The following is a 15,907-nucleotide window of genomic DNA, read 5'->3' as shown; positions in this document are numbered from 1 at the left end:
GTCAAAATGCTTCTGCATTGGGGTCTGGAAGTTACTATGGACACGGTCCAGGATATTACAGTCAGCATCTTGCCCCTAATCCAAAACCAACCAACAAATTTTTTCAATGCAAGTTCTGCGTACGCTACTTCAGGTCCAAAAACCTCCTCATTGAACACACTCGGAAGGTCCATGGAGCTCAAGCTGAAGGGGGTTCCGTGGGACCCCCAGTTCCAGGGTCCTTAAATTATAATATCATGATGCATGAGGGATTTGGAAAGGTCTTCTCCTGCCAGTTTTGCACATACAAGTCACCAAGGAGGGCAAGAATAATGAAGCACCAGAAGATGTATCACAAGAACAATTTGAAGGAGACCTCTGCTCCCCCACCAGCCCCTGCTCCACTGCCAGACCCTGTGGTTCCTCCTGTGTCCCTGCAAGATCCCTGCAAAGAACTGCCAGCAGAGGTGGTGGAGCGCAGCATCTTAGAATCCATGGTCAAACCTTTGACTAAGTCTCGAGGTAACTTTTGCTGTGAGTGGTGCAGCTATCAGACCCCACGCCGAGAACGCTGGTGTGACCACATGATGAAGAAACACCGAAGTATGGTCAAGATACTTTCCAGTCTCAGACAGCAGCAAGAAGGGACTACTAATCTACCCGAGGTACAGAACAGTGACCCCAGCCCCACTTCCAACTCCACTTATCTGTCCATGAATGCTGCAAGCCGGGAGATCCCCAACACTAATGTCTCCAGCTACCGGGGCTCCATGAGCAACTCTATCATGAGACCTAATTCTTCTGCTTCCAAGTTTTCGCCCATGTCTTACCCTCAGATGAAGCCGAAGTCACCTCACAATTCTGGCCTCGTTAACCTGGCTGAGAGATCCCGTTACGGAATGGCTGACATGACCAATTCTTCTGCTGACCTGGAAACGAACAGCATGCTGAATGACTCTAGTTCTGATGAAGAGTTAAATGAAATAGACAGTGAGAATGGTCTAAATGCCATGGATCACCAGGTGTCAGGTCTGTCTGCAGAGCAGCTGATGAGCTCAGATGGCAACAAGTTATTGGAGACCAAGGGGATTCCATTCAGAAGGTTCATGAACAGGTTCCAGTGCCCTTTTTGTCCTTTCCTCACCATGCATCGACGGAGCATCTCCCGTCACATAGAGAACATCCACTTGTCTGGAAAGACCGCTGTCTACAAGTGTGACGAGTGTCCGTTTACTTGCAAAAGCTCATTGAAACTCGGAGCTCACAAACAGTGTCACACGGGTACGACATCAGACTGGGATGCTGTGAACTCCCAGAATGAAAGCATTTCTTCCTCACTGAATGAAGGCGTCATGTCTTACGAGAGCTCAAGCATCAATGGTAGAAAGTCAGGGGTCCTGCTGGATCCTTTGCAGCAACAGCAGCAGCAGCAGCAGCAGCCACCACCACCACCGCCACCACTGCCACCACCACCACCACCCCCTCCATCACAGCCACAGCCACCCCAGCTCCAGCCACCACATCAGGTGCCACCACAACCCCAACCACCACCACCACCACCACCACCAGCACCTCAGCCACCCTTGCAAGCCGCTCCCCTGCACCCTTACAAATGCACCATGTGCAACTACTCCACCACCACTCTGAAAGGGCTAAGAGTCCATCAGCAGCACAAACACTCATTCTGCGACAACTTGCCAAAATTCGAGGGGCAACCCTCAAGCCTACCATTGGAAAGTGAGACAGAGAGCCATCCCTCTTCCAGTAACACTGTGAAGAAAAGTCAGACCTCAATTCTTGGGTTGTCCTCCAAGAACCATTTTGTAGCTAAGGCCTCTAGGAAACTTGCGAATGACTTTCCCCTCGATTTATCGCCCGTGAAGAAGAGAACGAGGATTGATGAGATAGCCAGCAACTTGCAGAGCAAAATTAACCAAACCAAACAACAGGAAGATGCAGTCATCAATGTCGAGGATGACGAGGAGGAAGAGGAAGACAATGAAGTGGAGATAGAGGTTGAGTTAGATAGGGAAGAAGAGCCAACAGAGCCAGTCCTGGAGGTGTCCACTTCCTTCTCGGCCCAGCAGCTCTGGGCAAGAGATGCTGGGGAGCCTCCGAAGGAACCCAGCTTCAGGAATGTCACCCACGATTACAATGCCACCAATGGGGCCGAGATTGAGCTCACTCTTTCTGAAGATGAAGAGGATTACTATGGCTCCTCCGCAAACCTGAAAGACCTTCAGGTGTCCAATGCTGCCCTGCTGAACACTCCAACACCTCTCTATGGGACTGAGCACAATAATGAAACTACAGACTTTGGTGACTCTGGAAGGCTTTACTATTGCAAACACTGTGACTTTAACAACAAATCTGCCCGGAGTGTGAGCACCCACTACCAACGAATGCACCCATATATTAAATTCAGTTTTAGGTACATCTTAGACCCCAATGACCACAGTGCAGTCTACAGGTGCCTGGAATGCTACATTGATTATACCAACTTTGAAGATCTGCAACAGCATTACGGCGAACACCATCCAGAAGCCATGAATGTCCTCAACTTCGACCATTCGGATCTGATCTACCGGTGTCGGTTTTGTTCATACACGAGTCCGAATGTTAGGAGCCTGATGCCGCATTACCAAAGAATGCATCCCACGGTGAAGATCAACAACGCGATGATATTTTCCAGCTATGTCGTGGAGCAGCAGGAAGGGCTAAACACAGAATCCCAGACGCTCCGGGAGATTCTGAACTCAGCTCCCAAGAGCATGGCGACTTCCACGCCTGTGGCACGTGGTGGCGGCCTGCCATCTCCGTTTGGTAAAAACACTCCTTCCAAGACCTTTCCTCCAGAATGTGAAAACCAGAAGGACCCCTCAGTGAACACCGTTGTAGTGTACGATTGTGACGTTTGCTCTTTTGCGAGCCCCAACATGCATTCTGTGCTGGTCCATTATCAGAAGAAACACCCCGAAGAAAAGGCTTCCTACTTTAGGATCCAGAAAACCATGCGCATGGTGTCTGTGGACAGGGGCACTGCCCTTTCTCAATTGTCATTTGAGGTGGGTGCTCCAATGTCTCCCAAAATGTCCAACATGGGTTCCCCACCCCCCCCACAACCCCCACCACCAGACCTCAGTACCGAGCTTTACTACTGCAAACACTGTTCCTACAGCAATCGGTCAGTTGTGGGCGTGCTTGTCCACTACCAGAAAAGACACCCAGAAATAAAGGTCACTGCCAAATATATCAGACAGGCTCCTCCCACAGCTGCCATGATGAGAGGGGTCGAGGGGTTCCAAGGCTCCCCCCGGCCACCTGCTCCCATGCAGCAGCTGAACCGGAGCGATGGCCCTCCCGTGGAGAATGAGATGTTCTTCTGTCAGCACTGTGATTACGGGAACCGGACCGTCAAAGGTGTCCTCATACATTATCAGAAGAAGCACCGCGACTTCAAGGCCAACGCGGATGTGATCCGGCAGCACACAGCCACCATCAGAAGCCTCTGTGACCGGAACCAGAAGAAGCCGGGCAGTTGCATGCTTGTCCCTTCCTCTAGTATAGAGCGGGACAAAACAAAGCTCCGAGCGCTCAAATGTAGGCAGTGCTCATATACCTCCCCCTACTTCTATGCACTGAGGAAGCATATTAAGAAAGACCACCCCGCCCTGAAGGCCACAGTTACGTCCATTATGCGGTGGGCGTTTCTAGATGGCTTGATAGAAGCTGGCTACCACTGTGAGTGGTGCATCTATTCCCACCCTGAGCCCAATGGTTTGCTCCTCCATTACCAAAGGAGACACCCAGAGCATTATGTTGACTACACTTACATGGCTACCAAACTCTGGGCGGGGCCAGACCCATCCCCTCCTTCTCTTGCAATGCCAGCTGAAGCCAAAATCTACAGATGCCGAGACTGTGCCTTTGAAGCCGTCTCCATCTGGGACATCACCAGTCACTATCAAGCGTTCCACCCCTGGGCCATGAACGGTGACGAGTCTGGGTTGCTGGATATCATCAAGGAGAAAGATGTGGTAGAGACTCTCCTTCCCCCTTCTGAAGAGCTGATGGGCCCCATGAATTGTGACAATAATATGCCCCCCCCACTCCCCGAGCAGGAAGCCGAGTGCCCAGAGGATGCCAGACTCTCCCCAGAGAAAGGCATCCAGCTGGCTTCTGCCAACCCCGCCATCTCCTCTACCCCGTACCAGTGCACTGTCTGCCAGTCTGAATATAACAACCTTCATGGCCTTCTCACCCATTATGGGAAGAAGCATCCTGGCATGAAAGTGAAGGCAGCCGACTTTGCCCAGGACATCGACATCAACCCCGGTGCTGTCTACAAGTGCAGGCACTGCCCGTACATCAACACCCGCATCCACGGCGTCCTGACCCACTACCAGAAGCGACACCCTTCCATCAAGGTGACGGCCGAGGACTTCGTGCACGACGTGGAGCAGTCAACCGACATTGCCCAGAATGATGTGGAGGAAACCAGCAGGATCTTCAAGCAAGGGTACGGTGCCTACCGCTGCAAGCTGTGCCCCTACACCCACGGCACCTTGGAGAAGCTGAAGATCCACTACGAAAAGTATCACAATCAGCCGGAGTTTGATGTCTTCTCCCAGTCGCCCCCGAAGCTGCCCGTGTCCCTTGAGCCTGAGATAACCACTGAAGTGAGCCCCTCCCAGGTCTCTGTGACTGAGGAGGAGGTGGTGGGCGAGGAGTCTGTGTCCACGTCTCACTTCTCTACCTCGCACCTGGTGTCCCACACGGTGTTCCGGTGCCAGCTCTGCAAGTACTTCTGCTCCACGAGAAAGGGGATCGCCAGGCACTACCGCATCAAGCACAACAACGTCCGAGCCCAGCCCGAGGGCAAGAACAACCTCTTCAAGTGTGCCCTGTGTGCCTACACCAACCCCATCCGCAAAGGCCTGGCGGCCCACTACCAGAAGCGGCACGACATCGATGCCTACTACACCCACTGCCTGGCCGCCTCCAGGACCATCAGCGACAAGCCCAACAAGGTGATCATCCCGTCCCCGCCCAAGGACGACTCGCCCCAGCTCAGCGAGGAGCTCCGGCGGGCCGTGGAGAAGAAAAAGTGCTCCCTCTGTTCCTTCCAGTCTTTCAGCAAGAAGGGCATCGTGTCCCATTACATGAAGCGCCACCCGGGGGTGTTCCCCAAGAAGCAGCACGCCAGCAAGCTGGGGGGCTACTTCACCGCCGTCTACGCCGACGAGCACGAGAAGCCGCTGCTGATGGAAGAGGAGGAGAGAGGCAGCCTGGAGAAAGCCGAGGTGGAGGGCGACGCGCAGGAGATCGAGTGGCTCCCGTTCCGCTGCGTCAAATGCTTCAAGCTGTCCTTCAGCACGGCGGAGCTGCTGTGCATGCATTACACTGACCACCACAGCCGGGATCTCAAGAGGGACTTCGTCATCCTGGGCAACAACGGCCCCCGCGTGCAGAACCCCGCCTACCAGTGCAAGCACTGTGATAGCAAACTGCTAAGCACAGCCGAGCTGACCTCACACTTGAACATTCACAATGAGGAATTCCAGAAGCGTGCCAAACGTCAGGAGAGGAGGAAACAGCTTTTGAGCAAGCAGAAATATGCAGATGGTGCTTTTGCAGATTTCAAACAAGAGAGGGTAAGGATATGTTTTGATTTCCCTTCCCCCAGGAGGCCTCTCATCACTGGTGCCCACATGCGCTTCTTCGTTGCCAGCCAAACTGCTACCAGCTTCCTAGTGACTTAGCTTGCCAGAGAGCTCAATAAGTCAATTAAACATTTCGAGCTTGATTATTCCCCCACCCCACCCCCGCCCTTCTATGCTCGCCCTTCTCCACGGTCTTGTTCCCCTCCCTCCTCTCCTCCCCAGGCTCCCCAGGGGAAGGTTGGGGTGGTTTCTCTGTATTCCTCTCTGCCGAGTAGCCTTATAATGAGGCCTTGACACACAACAACGCTTGCTCTCGGTCCTGAGGCAGTGGGGGGGGCCACCCCGTGGTCTCATTAGCACCTCTCAGCCGTGTCTTGGTCTGCAGTATCTGCTACGGGAACCTCTAACAGCTCAAGGAGTAGCTGTTTTGCCAAGAAGTTCGTTAAGTGACGTGGCTGTGCACCGTTTCACCTGCGCGGTGGAAATGGGTTTGAAACACCAGCTAACTTGGTGGCAGTGACGATGAGGCATCTGCACAGAAATCTTCTCTCCTCACAAGTTGTCCCATGCCTGGGTTCCAGAGACTTTGCATAGTAGGCAGTGTGCCACGAGACTGACGAATCTGGTTAAAAATACTCACATAGCTCTCCCGGGGTTTTTTAACCTGCTAATCTGCTTTAAAATAAAATCTGCTAGTAAGCTACAAGAATAAAAATGCCGGCAATTGAGGGAGGGCTTGGAGTACTGATGGCTACCACTGTATTTTACCAGCCTTTTGGTCACTTAGAAGAGGTGCCAAAGATCAAGGAGAGGAAGGTGGTGGGCTACAAATGTAAATTCTGTGTGGAAGTGCACCCGACGCTCCGAGCCATCTGCAACCACCTCCGCAAGCACGTCCAGTATGGCAGCGTCCCAGCCGTGAAGGTGAGAACCGGGAGGCCCGCAGGAGCCATCTCGCATGCGAATCATTGAGTTTCCTCTATAACCCCATCGCTCGTGCCACTCAGTAAAGGCCATGCCAGCCCGGGAGCGCTCCTGAGTGATTGCTTACCTTGCGCTGGTTTGTTTTGATTTCTTTGCAGGTTGGACCTTCCTCACCTTCCGTGTCTCTACCTACCTGGTCAAGTTTCCATGTGGATAGTTTGGAATTGGAGGATCCAGGCCACCCGGTCCAGGAGGCTTTGGGTCACCCTCCTATTCTGCCTTTAGTGCCATTAGGTGTTGGCTCTTTTGAGTCGTCTGAGCTCTTAAGAGGGAGTCCGTGGGTTCAGCTTCCAGAATCTTCTCTTTTTTTCTTTCCTCTCCCTGGCTCCTTCCATTACTCTGGCTGACAGTGCAGAAAACCTAAGGGAATCCCGTCTTTTATGCTTCCTACTAGGGGTCTGTGGAGGAGTGTCAGATATTAAAACTAAAAGCCTGACCTGTTTTGGCTCCTCCATCCCCTCACCCATATGTTACTGATCAACTCTTCCCCCCCCCCCACCTGACCTGTATTAGGTCACCTGTTTTAGACTTTATGATCCAAGCAGCAGCCACCATGTCCATTACTGAGACATTGGGCCTTCCTCCCAGGATGTCACAAAGCCCTTTGCATTGGGAACAGAGACTGTTATTCAGGTCTCTTCTTTCTGTCTCTGTCTCTGTCTGTCTGTCTGTCTCTCCCTTCAGTCATCAATATGTTGTTTCATTTTCCTTTGTTTTCCTTCGTGGAAGACTGAAGCTCCCGGATGTGGGCAGAATGGGCACCTCCTAGGGCAGCTTCGGTCACTTCCTTCTGTCCCAGTGCTGTGTCCATGGCTGGGTTCTTGGGATTACTGGGGGGAGCAGAGCGACTCTGTCCATGTGATCAGCTCCAAGAATGAGGAGCTACCTCCAAGCACAAGCCTCTTAATCAAGCTGCCGCGCCCCCCCCCCCAGCTTTCTTTTTGAATTGTTCGGTAACCTCCAATTAAGGGGTTAGTCTTCAGGGCGGTGGGGCAAGCTTGGTGGCAAAAGGGCAAGTTCTCACACTTTCCTTCACCCCCAAAGGATGGCCTAAGTTTCCTCCGCAACAAATCTTTGCTTCATCCCTGCTTTTCTCTGAACCATAATCCGAACCCTACCTTTAGATCAGTGCAGATGGGATGGATGTCTGGACAGTCTTCTTCTGATGGGAGATGAATGGGTGAATGATTTATGTTGTGGGTGTGACCCTCCTCAGGTGTGTCCCAAGCAGCAGTAATGGTGCCTGGCTAAATACTGCCCTAACATGAACCCACCATGGAGAATGGCACTCAGGTCTTTAGCCCTCCCTCTAGGGGGAGCCAGAGAGGCAAGGGAGAAAGCAGTGAAGAGGAAAGAATGACACAGTTGGGAGAATAAAGGGAGAGAAGAAATGCTGGGGGCAATGATGATGGATATTTATTTTGTTGGTGGGGCATGTGTGTGTGTGTGGTTCTCTTAGCAGGAGGCCGAAGACCCCTCCCACTTGTTCCTGGATGGATTTGAAGCTTCCAAAGAGGCCACCGGCACCCTGGTGAACCGGGTGGATGGTGAACACTGCTTGCTTGATGGAATGTTGGAGGATGAGACCCGGCCGGGGGGATACCATTGTAGTCAATGTGACAGAGTCCTGATGTCCATGCAGGGGCTGCGTTCTCATGAGAGGAGCCATCTGGCCTTGGCCATGTTTACCCGAGAGGACAAGTACAGCTGCCAGTACTGCTCCTTTGTTTCTGCTTTCAGGCACAAGTAAGTGCTATTGAGTGGTGGTGAGTGGTGTCGGGAGGCGTGTAAGAGGAGAGGGCAGCTGAGCTAGAACAGAAGCTTGCAGGAGCCCGAAGCCCCAGCTCCTGGTTCACACCTGCTCTTCTGTCAGCTGTGTTACCTTGAGCCTCAGTCACTCCAGCAGTCTGTGGGGCTAAGAATAGGAAACAGTTTGGCTGAAATTGCATTGAGCCACAGTAGGCGTTCTTCAAAATGATAGTTTGGGATGTGCTCTGTGATACGTGAATTTACTGATGTCTCTGTCACAGTAATGTTCACTGGGAATTGAATCCTCATTTGAGGAAGTAACATTCCATTTGGGAAACGGGGTGACCAAGAAGGAAGTATTGGGACTTTTGACCCAGGTGATGAAAGAGTCACCTTGATGTTATTTTAAAAAATAGACCTTGAGAGGGAATGAAGCTTATGGTGAACGGAGGGGCCTGCCAATGGCCTGTCAGAGCTTTAACATTATAAATTGTTGGGCATGTGGAAGACTTTTTGGGCTGAGAGGAAAGCCCTAGATTTTTGAGGAGATGCCATTGTGTCACCTTTTCCTTTGAGCCATGTGAGAGAGATGGATGTTCAATAATATGTTCTGACAGTCTTATATGAAGGTGACTGATTATAAGATTGGCATACTGTTTATTTTTATAATAATTGAAAATAAATAATGGGCTATTTGCTTCTTTAAAAACATAAAGTGCTAGTTAGTGGGTTGTTGAAAGGCAGGAGGAGACAGAGCTTCTATCAGAGGTTAGGACGGGTTACAATTCTAAATTTTTGTCATCAGATTCATGCATGGGCAAAACCCAAAGAAACAGCAAAACATTTTGCCATTTTATCAATTTAATAAGTACCATTGAACCTCATTTATCACATCTCCTGACACAAGTGTATATGCCATGTGCTAGGCAAGATACTGAAGGCTTTGGGGGAAGGATATAAAGATGAAGAGTACACAGTACCTGATCTAAGGAAAATACTAGAGATCGAACAGCGGGTAGGGTGTTTGCCTTGCACGCAGCTGACCCGGGTTCGATTCCTCAGTCCCTCTTGGAGAGCCCGGCAAGCTACTGAGAATATCCCGCCCACATTGCAGAGTTTGGCAAGCTACCTGTGGCGTATTCGATATGCCAAGAACAGTAACAACAAGTCTCACAATGGAGACGTTACTGGTGCCTGCATGAGCAAATCGATGAGCAACAGGATGACAGTGATACAGTGATACTTAAAACAAGCACACAGATGGCAAGACAAGACACTGGTGTTTAGAAATGTCATGAAATTCTAAGAGAAGAAAATAGTGCCTTTACTTTGGAAAATGTTCAAGGAGGAATTTGTGCAGTAGGACTTTGATTCAAGTCTTAAAGTAGGAAGTGGAGGTTTGAATTACTTATGCAGAAATACTCTGTGGAGGAAAAGATGAGAAGATTGAGTGAAGTTCATTGGGGGGCCCTTCAGTTTATATAATCTCTAAATTATATGTTAAGGAATAGTCGAAGATCAGGTTTGAGTCCTTTAGAAGATAACAGACTTAGAGTTGCTGCAGAATTAGTATTGTGTAATTTACATCACTAACAAAAGGAAGAGGTTGAAGTGAGTGAATCTTCATAATTATTTATATAAATTGAGCTTTATTCTGTGCCAGCATGGTGCAAAACCCCTTCAATTATTATCTATTACTCAAAATAGCCCTTTGTGGGGGCTATTTATTATCTTCCCATTGTGTGGATAAGAGGAGTGAGGCCTTTTATTAAATACAGTTGTTAAGTAACTTTCCCAGGGACAGAGAGCTAACTAAGAGCTAGTTTAGATCCCTGACTTCTGACTACAGAGTTTGTCCTATGAGGTTGGGGTGGGGGGGGAAATAGTGTGTGGAAGACCAATTAGGAGATAATAATAGCTCCTCCAAGAAGTTAGGAAATTTGGAGGATGACTGAGGAAATTAGGATCTCTACCACAGAAAATGCTCCTGCTGTTGTAGAAAGAAGAGCATGAATAAGAGAATTTCTTTTGCAGAGGTAGCACCGTTTGTTTAGGGCTGGTTGAGTTTAAGATAGCTAAAGGACATCCAGCGGGAGATGTCCGGAGGCAATTGAAAATGCTGCTTTGGAGCTCAGGAGAGCATTCTGTGTTTAAATGGTAAGCAGCTCCATTCCCATATGAGCCATTTAGAATGGAATCAAGCTCTCTGGGGTACTGATACAAATTAGAACTTCTTCCCACACCTTGTTTGGTAGATTTATTACTTTTTTTTAGATTAGTAATTATTATGAAATACTGGGAGCTCACCATAATTAAATAACTTCCTTTTAACTTGTTTCTGGGAAACTGATGCACAGCAAACGGGGTTGTATTAATCAGAAAATAGAACTAAGTTTGGGCTCCCTCCCAATCCGCTTCCATATTTACAGAGACATTAGAAATACTTCAGACTACAGCAAGTGTTTCGGTCTCTTCAATGCCTCTCTTCACTCATGTGCTGTTGATTAAAGTGAAAATAATATTTAACAAGGAAGTCCTTTATTAGGAAACATTTTCTAATTTTTTCTTTAAAAATGTTAATGAACTTTATTGCACTCTTAAGTTTTGAGAAAACGTGAATTAATATATATTTTATGTTTGAGATGCCTAATGGTCAACTTCTAGAGAAGGGAAAAGTATTATGACCTGATACCACTGCCATTTCTAAAGATGTATTCCTTTCTTACTTCTCCCTTCTTTTAGAGTAGGTATAATTCTTGCTCCTCCTCATTAAAAAAATAAATAAATGAAAATAAAAAACTTTGGAAAACAGAGAAATAAGATTCTTGGGGGGAGGCAGCAATGATAAGAATATTATGTGCAGTTTTTAATTTTATCATTTTTCTTTTCTTTTTCCTTTTTTTTTTTCTTCTGACTTCTACAACAAGTTTGGATCGCCATATGCAAACCCACCATGGTCACCATAAACCATTCCGATGCAAACTCTGCTCCTTCAAGTCCTCCTACAACAGCCGGCTGAAAACTCACATCCTCAAAGCTCATGCTGGTGAGTTATTGATAGTGAGACATGAGTTTTCCATATTTGAAATCTATTGATATTTCTTGAGCAAAGTGTTAAAAGTCTTATATCCCATACCTGAAAATAGGCTATTCTTCAGATGATTTGCATGTTTATTTTAATCCAATGGAGAAAAATTAAGAAATTAATCTAAGACAAAATGATACAATACCCATATCATCCATCATTGATCTGTTCCATGAATAGGTTTTATTTTTAGAGGAATTTCTAAATCTTCTCTTTCCTATTTGAAATGTAGAATATTGTTACATCTACTAGGAGTAATTCCTAACTCAAGGGAAGTTATAAACCTGAAATTCAAAGGGACAAAGAAAATCCCAAATAGGTGGGATCCCTTTTTTTTTTTTCTTTTTGGGTCACACCCAGCGATGCTCAGGGGTTACTCCTAGCTTTGCACTCAGGAATTGCTCCTGGCAGTGCTTGGGGGACCGTATGGGATTCTGGGGATCAAACCCAGGTTGGCTGTGTGCGAGGCAAACGCCCTACCCACTAGAGACCCTTGAATAGATTTTCACCCAGAGATAAGAAATGACTTGGGATGACAGGGGGAAGGCCTGAGTGAAATTATAACAGGTAGGGCACTTGCCTTGCACAGAGTTGACCCAGGCACCCTATACGGTTGCTTGAGTACTGCCAGGAATGATCACTGAGCACCAAGAAAGGAATAATCCCTGAACACTGCTGAGTGTCACCAAAAAATAAGATTAAAAAAAGGAAAGACTTAGGGCTTATGGAGCAATAGTATAATGACTAGAGCCCAGCTTTGCACACGTAACTCACCCCGGTTCTCTCCCTGGCACCCTAGATGGTCTCATGATCTCTGCCAGGAGTAATTACTGAGCTCACAGCCGGGAGCAAGACCTGAGCAACTCAGGGTGTGGCCCACCACCCCCCTCCCCAGTCTCCACCCCCAAAAGACTATGTTATGAGTGTTGGAAGCCATTCTGGTCTCTATCACATGATCACCCTATTTCCCTGTGATCTTTTCATGAACATGCCTTACCTTACAAATATGCACTCAGCATATTGTATTCTTCATCTCATCCTCATGACAACTCCCAGGGGTATATGGTGTGCCCCTCTTGTCAGATGAGGTTACAGAGCCTTAGAATATATACCATAGAGCTCACACATTATGAACTCTGGCTCTAAAACAAAAACCCCATTCTCTTCACTGCCAAAATGCTGCTTTCTTTCTAGCTCACTCTTTTCTGCCTAGCATTTGATAGAGGGTGCGCACAGGTAGCTTATCAAATTTAACCAAGAAGGAAGAAGTAGGGTGTAGAAAGGTAATGATGGGGTGGGTCTGAGGGCCTCGGTTATTCCCAGAACCCCAACTCAGCAGAACTCGGCAAGGCTCTTAGGGATTCAGAGCACCTTAAAGGAACTAAGGGAAAGGAAGGCTTATGAACACTCACTTTCACTGCGTTTGACCTAGTCAAAGAATCTTCTGGAAATTAAATCTATTCCTTGAGTTTACTTACCTACAGTATTTACAATTTTGGTTGGATTTTTTTTTATATTTTTGGGTCACACCTGGCAATGCACAGGGGTTACTCCTGGCTCTGCACTCAGGAATCTCTCGTGGTGGTGCTCAGGGGACCATATGGGATGCTGGGAATCGAACCTGGCTCAGCCGCGTGCAAGGCAAACGCCCTACCTGCTGTGCTATTGCTCCAGCCCCTATGTTGAATTTTTTAAAACCAGTTTTTAATTGAACTAGAATTCTTCTATGCCACTTGTTTGTTTGTTTATTTGTTTGTTTGTTTATTTATTTTTCTATTTGGCTGTGGGAACTGCCCAGATCCCTCTTCCTTTTACCTTCTGTTTTAACTGTGTGGAAATATGTATCTGCTATGCTGCATCCTGTTGAATTGGCTTCATGGAGTAAAAATGACAGAATCCTTCCCTAGCCAACCCAAGTTGCTCTGGGTGGCTAGGGAAATTAGCTGTATGTGTGGTCTTTCCTGTCTTTCTATCTACAAGAAAAGTCTACCCAAGTTCCTGAAGTCAAAGCCTTCAGAGTTCAAACCATTCTTTTCTAACTGCTACATATTGTAAGTAATTCAGTTGGGATAGCATCTTGGTGAGTTTTTCCTGTAGTCCTCCTCCTTGTCAAAAGCATTTTTACTGGTGGGAGTTAGGTAAATGATTTAGCCTGTGGGAAGGATTTTGAAACTGTCAGAGGCTACAATACAGATGCCTGGGCCACTGAACTGAAGTGTCTGTTCCTTTTTTTTTGGGGGGGGGTCATACCTGGCAATGCACAGGGGTTACTCCCGGCTCTGCACTCAGGAATTACCCTTGGAGGTGCTCAGGCGACCATATGGGATGCTGGGATTTGAACCTGGGTTGGCCACGTGCGAGGCAAACGCCCTACCCGCTGTGCTATCGCTCCAGCACAGTGTCTCTTCTTGAAGCACTGAGTTGACTGTCCTGTGTGCACTGGTTGGGGAGAGGGAAGTATCCAGAAAGTGGGAGCAATGTAATTAAGTTCCTGTCCTCAGGAACTTAGTTTTTTGTTTTTTGTTTTTTGCTTTTTGTGTCACACCTAGTGATGTTCAGGGATTACTGCTTGCTCTGCACTCAGGAATTACTCCTGATGGTGCTTGGGGGACCATATGGGACGTTGGTCATCGAATTGGGTTGGCTATGTACAAGGCAAATGCCCTACCTGCTGTGCTATCACTCCAGCCCCCTGTCCTCAAAAATTTGATGGTCTTGGTGACTTCACCAGGGAGAGTGGCTTAGCTGAGAGAAAAAATCACATTTTCCTGAGACTCAAGACAACTTGTGTTTTAGATGACTTACTGCATTTTATTTTAGAGGGTAAAAAGTCATCTAGACTAACCCAATCATGTGGATATGAATTTTCTCTCAGGCTATGCTACTTACAACCACTCGAGAAGGTTCATGCAGTTACACTAGCATGAGAAATTCGGAAATTGAATTAGAAGAGCTGTAGTTTTCATTTGTGTCATGTTTTCACTCATATGATGTAAATATGATATATTTGAATAATATGTAAATTTATATGCTTGTGTAGTATTTATAAACATACATACTATGCAGAATCATGCATATTATATGCAATATACAACAAAAGTGTGTGCCACACGTGTCCCAATGTAGTGTATGTAATACTTAGTACCACATTGTTTGTTTTTATAATTCAAATACATATATAGATCTGCACATTGATGTCTCGTTATGTCTCTTGTGGCAGTAAGTCCATTTTTCCCTGCATTATCCTCCAACTCCCCGGTAACCATTGCAGGGAGAGCTATCTGTTATTCCTGTGGGCCCTCTGCCTTTTGGGAACTCTTCTTCTACTTTAGACTGCATCTTTCAAGGTGTCCTTCAGTTCTCCTCAAGGACTTCTGGAAAATGTATGTGCTGAGTCATTAGTGGTAAAAGAAGCCTTAATGCAGTGTTTGGATGTTTGGCTCACTTCCCATGTGAATCCACTTAGAAATTTTGAAGGTAGCACAATGGTGACCACGTCAGTGGGGTGAGGAGAGCAGGGCGGAAGTTGACCTTTGTTCCTCCTTAACTTGCTGTTTGTAATCCACTGGGTCATTTTCCCTGGTCCACAAAACTTGCATTGCTGAAGATGTCCTTTCTCTTATGTCTCTACTTCCTTCTCTTTCCTCTTCTCTGGATTTAATTTTGTTTTATTCTATTAATTCTAGGGTCATACCCTGCAGTGCTCAGGGCCTATGCCCAACTGTCTGCTCAGTTGCTTTGAATTGTGCTGTGGATACTATATGCATGCACTCCTAGGGATTGAATTAGGGTCAGGAGCATACAAACAAGTTCCTTACCAACTATACTATTTTTCCAACCGATTCATGTGACTTTTTAATCATTTTCTTTTATAATTATTTTTAACAGATGTTTATAATTTAATCTAAGTTGTATTAAATCATGTGCTTTATATTTTTCTGCCTCTCAGTATTTTTTAAACATTTAATTCATTTATTTTTGGGGTTTTGGGTCAAATCCAGTTGGGGTCAGGACTTACTCCAGGTTCTGCACTCGGGGATCATTCCTTGTGAGCTCCAGGGACCATGTGGAGTGTTGGGAATGGATCCTGGGTCAGCTGCATGTAAGGCAAGTGCCTTACTCTCTGTCCCTCAGTATTTAATATTTAATATTTTCTGTTATTGTAAATTTGTCATCAAAAAGATTATAACTTATTTAGCATAAAGTATATTTCTAAATAAAGCATTTAATATTTAATATTTTCTGTTATTATAAATTTGTCATCAAGAAGATTATAACTTATTTAGCATAAAGTATATTTCTAAATAAAGCTTTCTATACATTAAGATATTTTGTATCTTTTAATATCCTAATACAAATTCTCAGAAGTGGAATTATTGAGTAGTAGGCTTGAAATTGGACTGGAGCGATAGTACAGTGGCTAGGGCATTTGCCTTGCACACGGCTG

At 46.7% G+C, this 15,907-nt stretch overlaps 1 protein-coding gene across 4 annotated transcripts in view; it reads left to right on the top strand.

Annotated features, from left to right (window-relative positions):
- The window catches only part of ZNF462 (zinc finger protein 462), a 154,264-nt gene that overhangs the window by 63,950 nt on the left and 74,407 nt on the right, over positions 1-15,907 (top strand). For 2 of the 4 annotated variants that reach the window (XM_055132498.1, XM_055132501.1), the window contains exons 3-6: positions 1-5,633; positions 6,414-6,566; positions 8,086-8,372; positions 11,303-11,421. In XM_055132498.1, coding sequence (XP_054988473.1) covers positions 1-5,633; positions 6,414-6,566; positions 8,086-8,372; positions 11,303-11,421 — 6,192 coding nt within the window. The remainder of the gene's footprint in view (positions 5,634-6,413; positions 6,567-8,085; positions 8,373-11,302; positions 11,422-15,907) is intronic. The other 2 variants (XM_055132503.1, XM_055132506.1) reach the window with 2 other exon arrangements.

This window comes from Sorex araneus, chromosome 1, assembly GCF_027595985.1.
Source record: "Sorex araneus isolate mSorAra2 chromosome 1, mSorAra2.pri, whole genome shotgun sequence".
Taxonomy (NCBI): Eukaryota; Metazoa; Chordata; class Mammalia; order Eulipotyphla; family Soricidae; genus Sorex; species Sorex araneus.
This window is presented reverse-complemented; position numbering and strand designations above follow the sequence as displayed.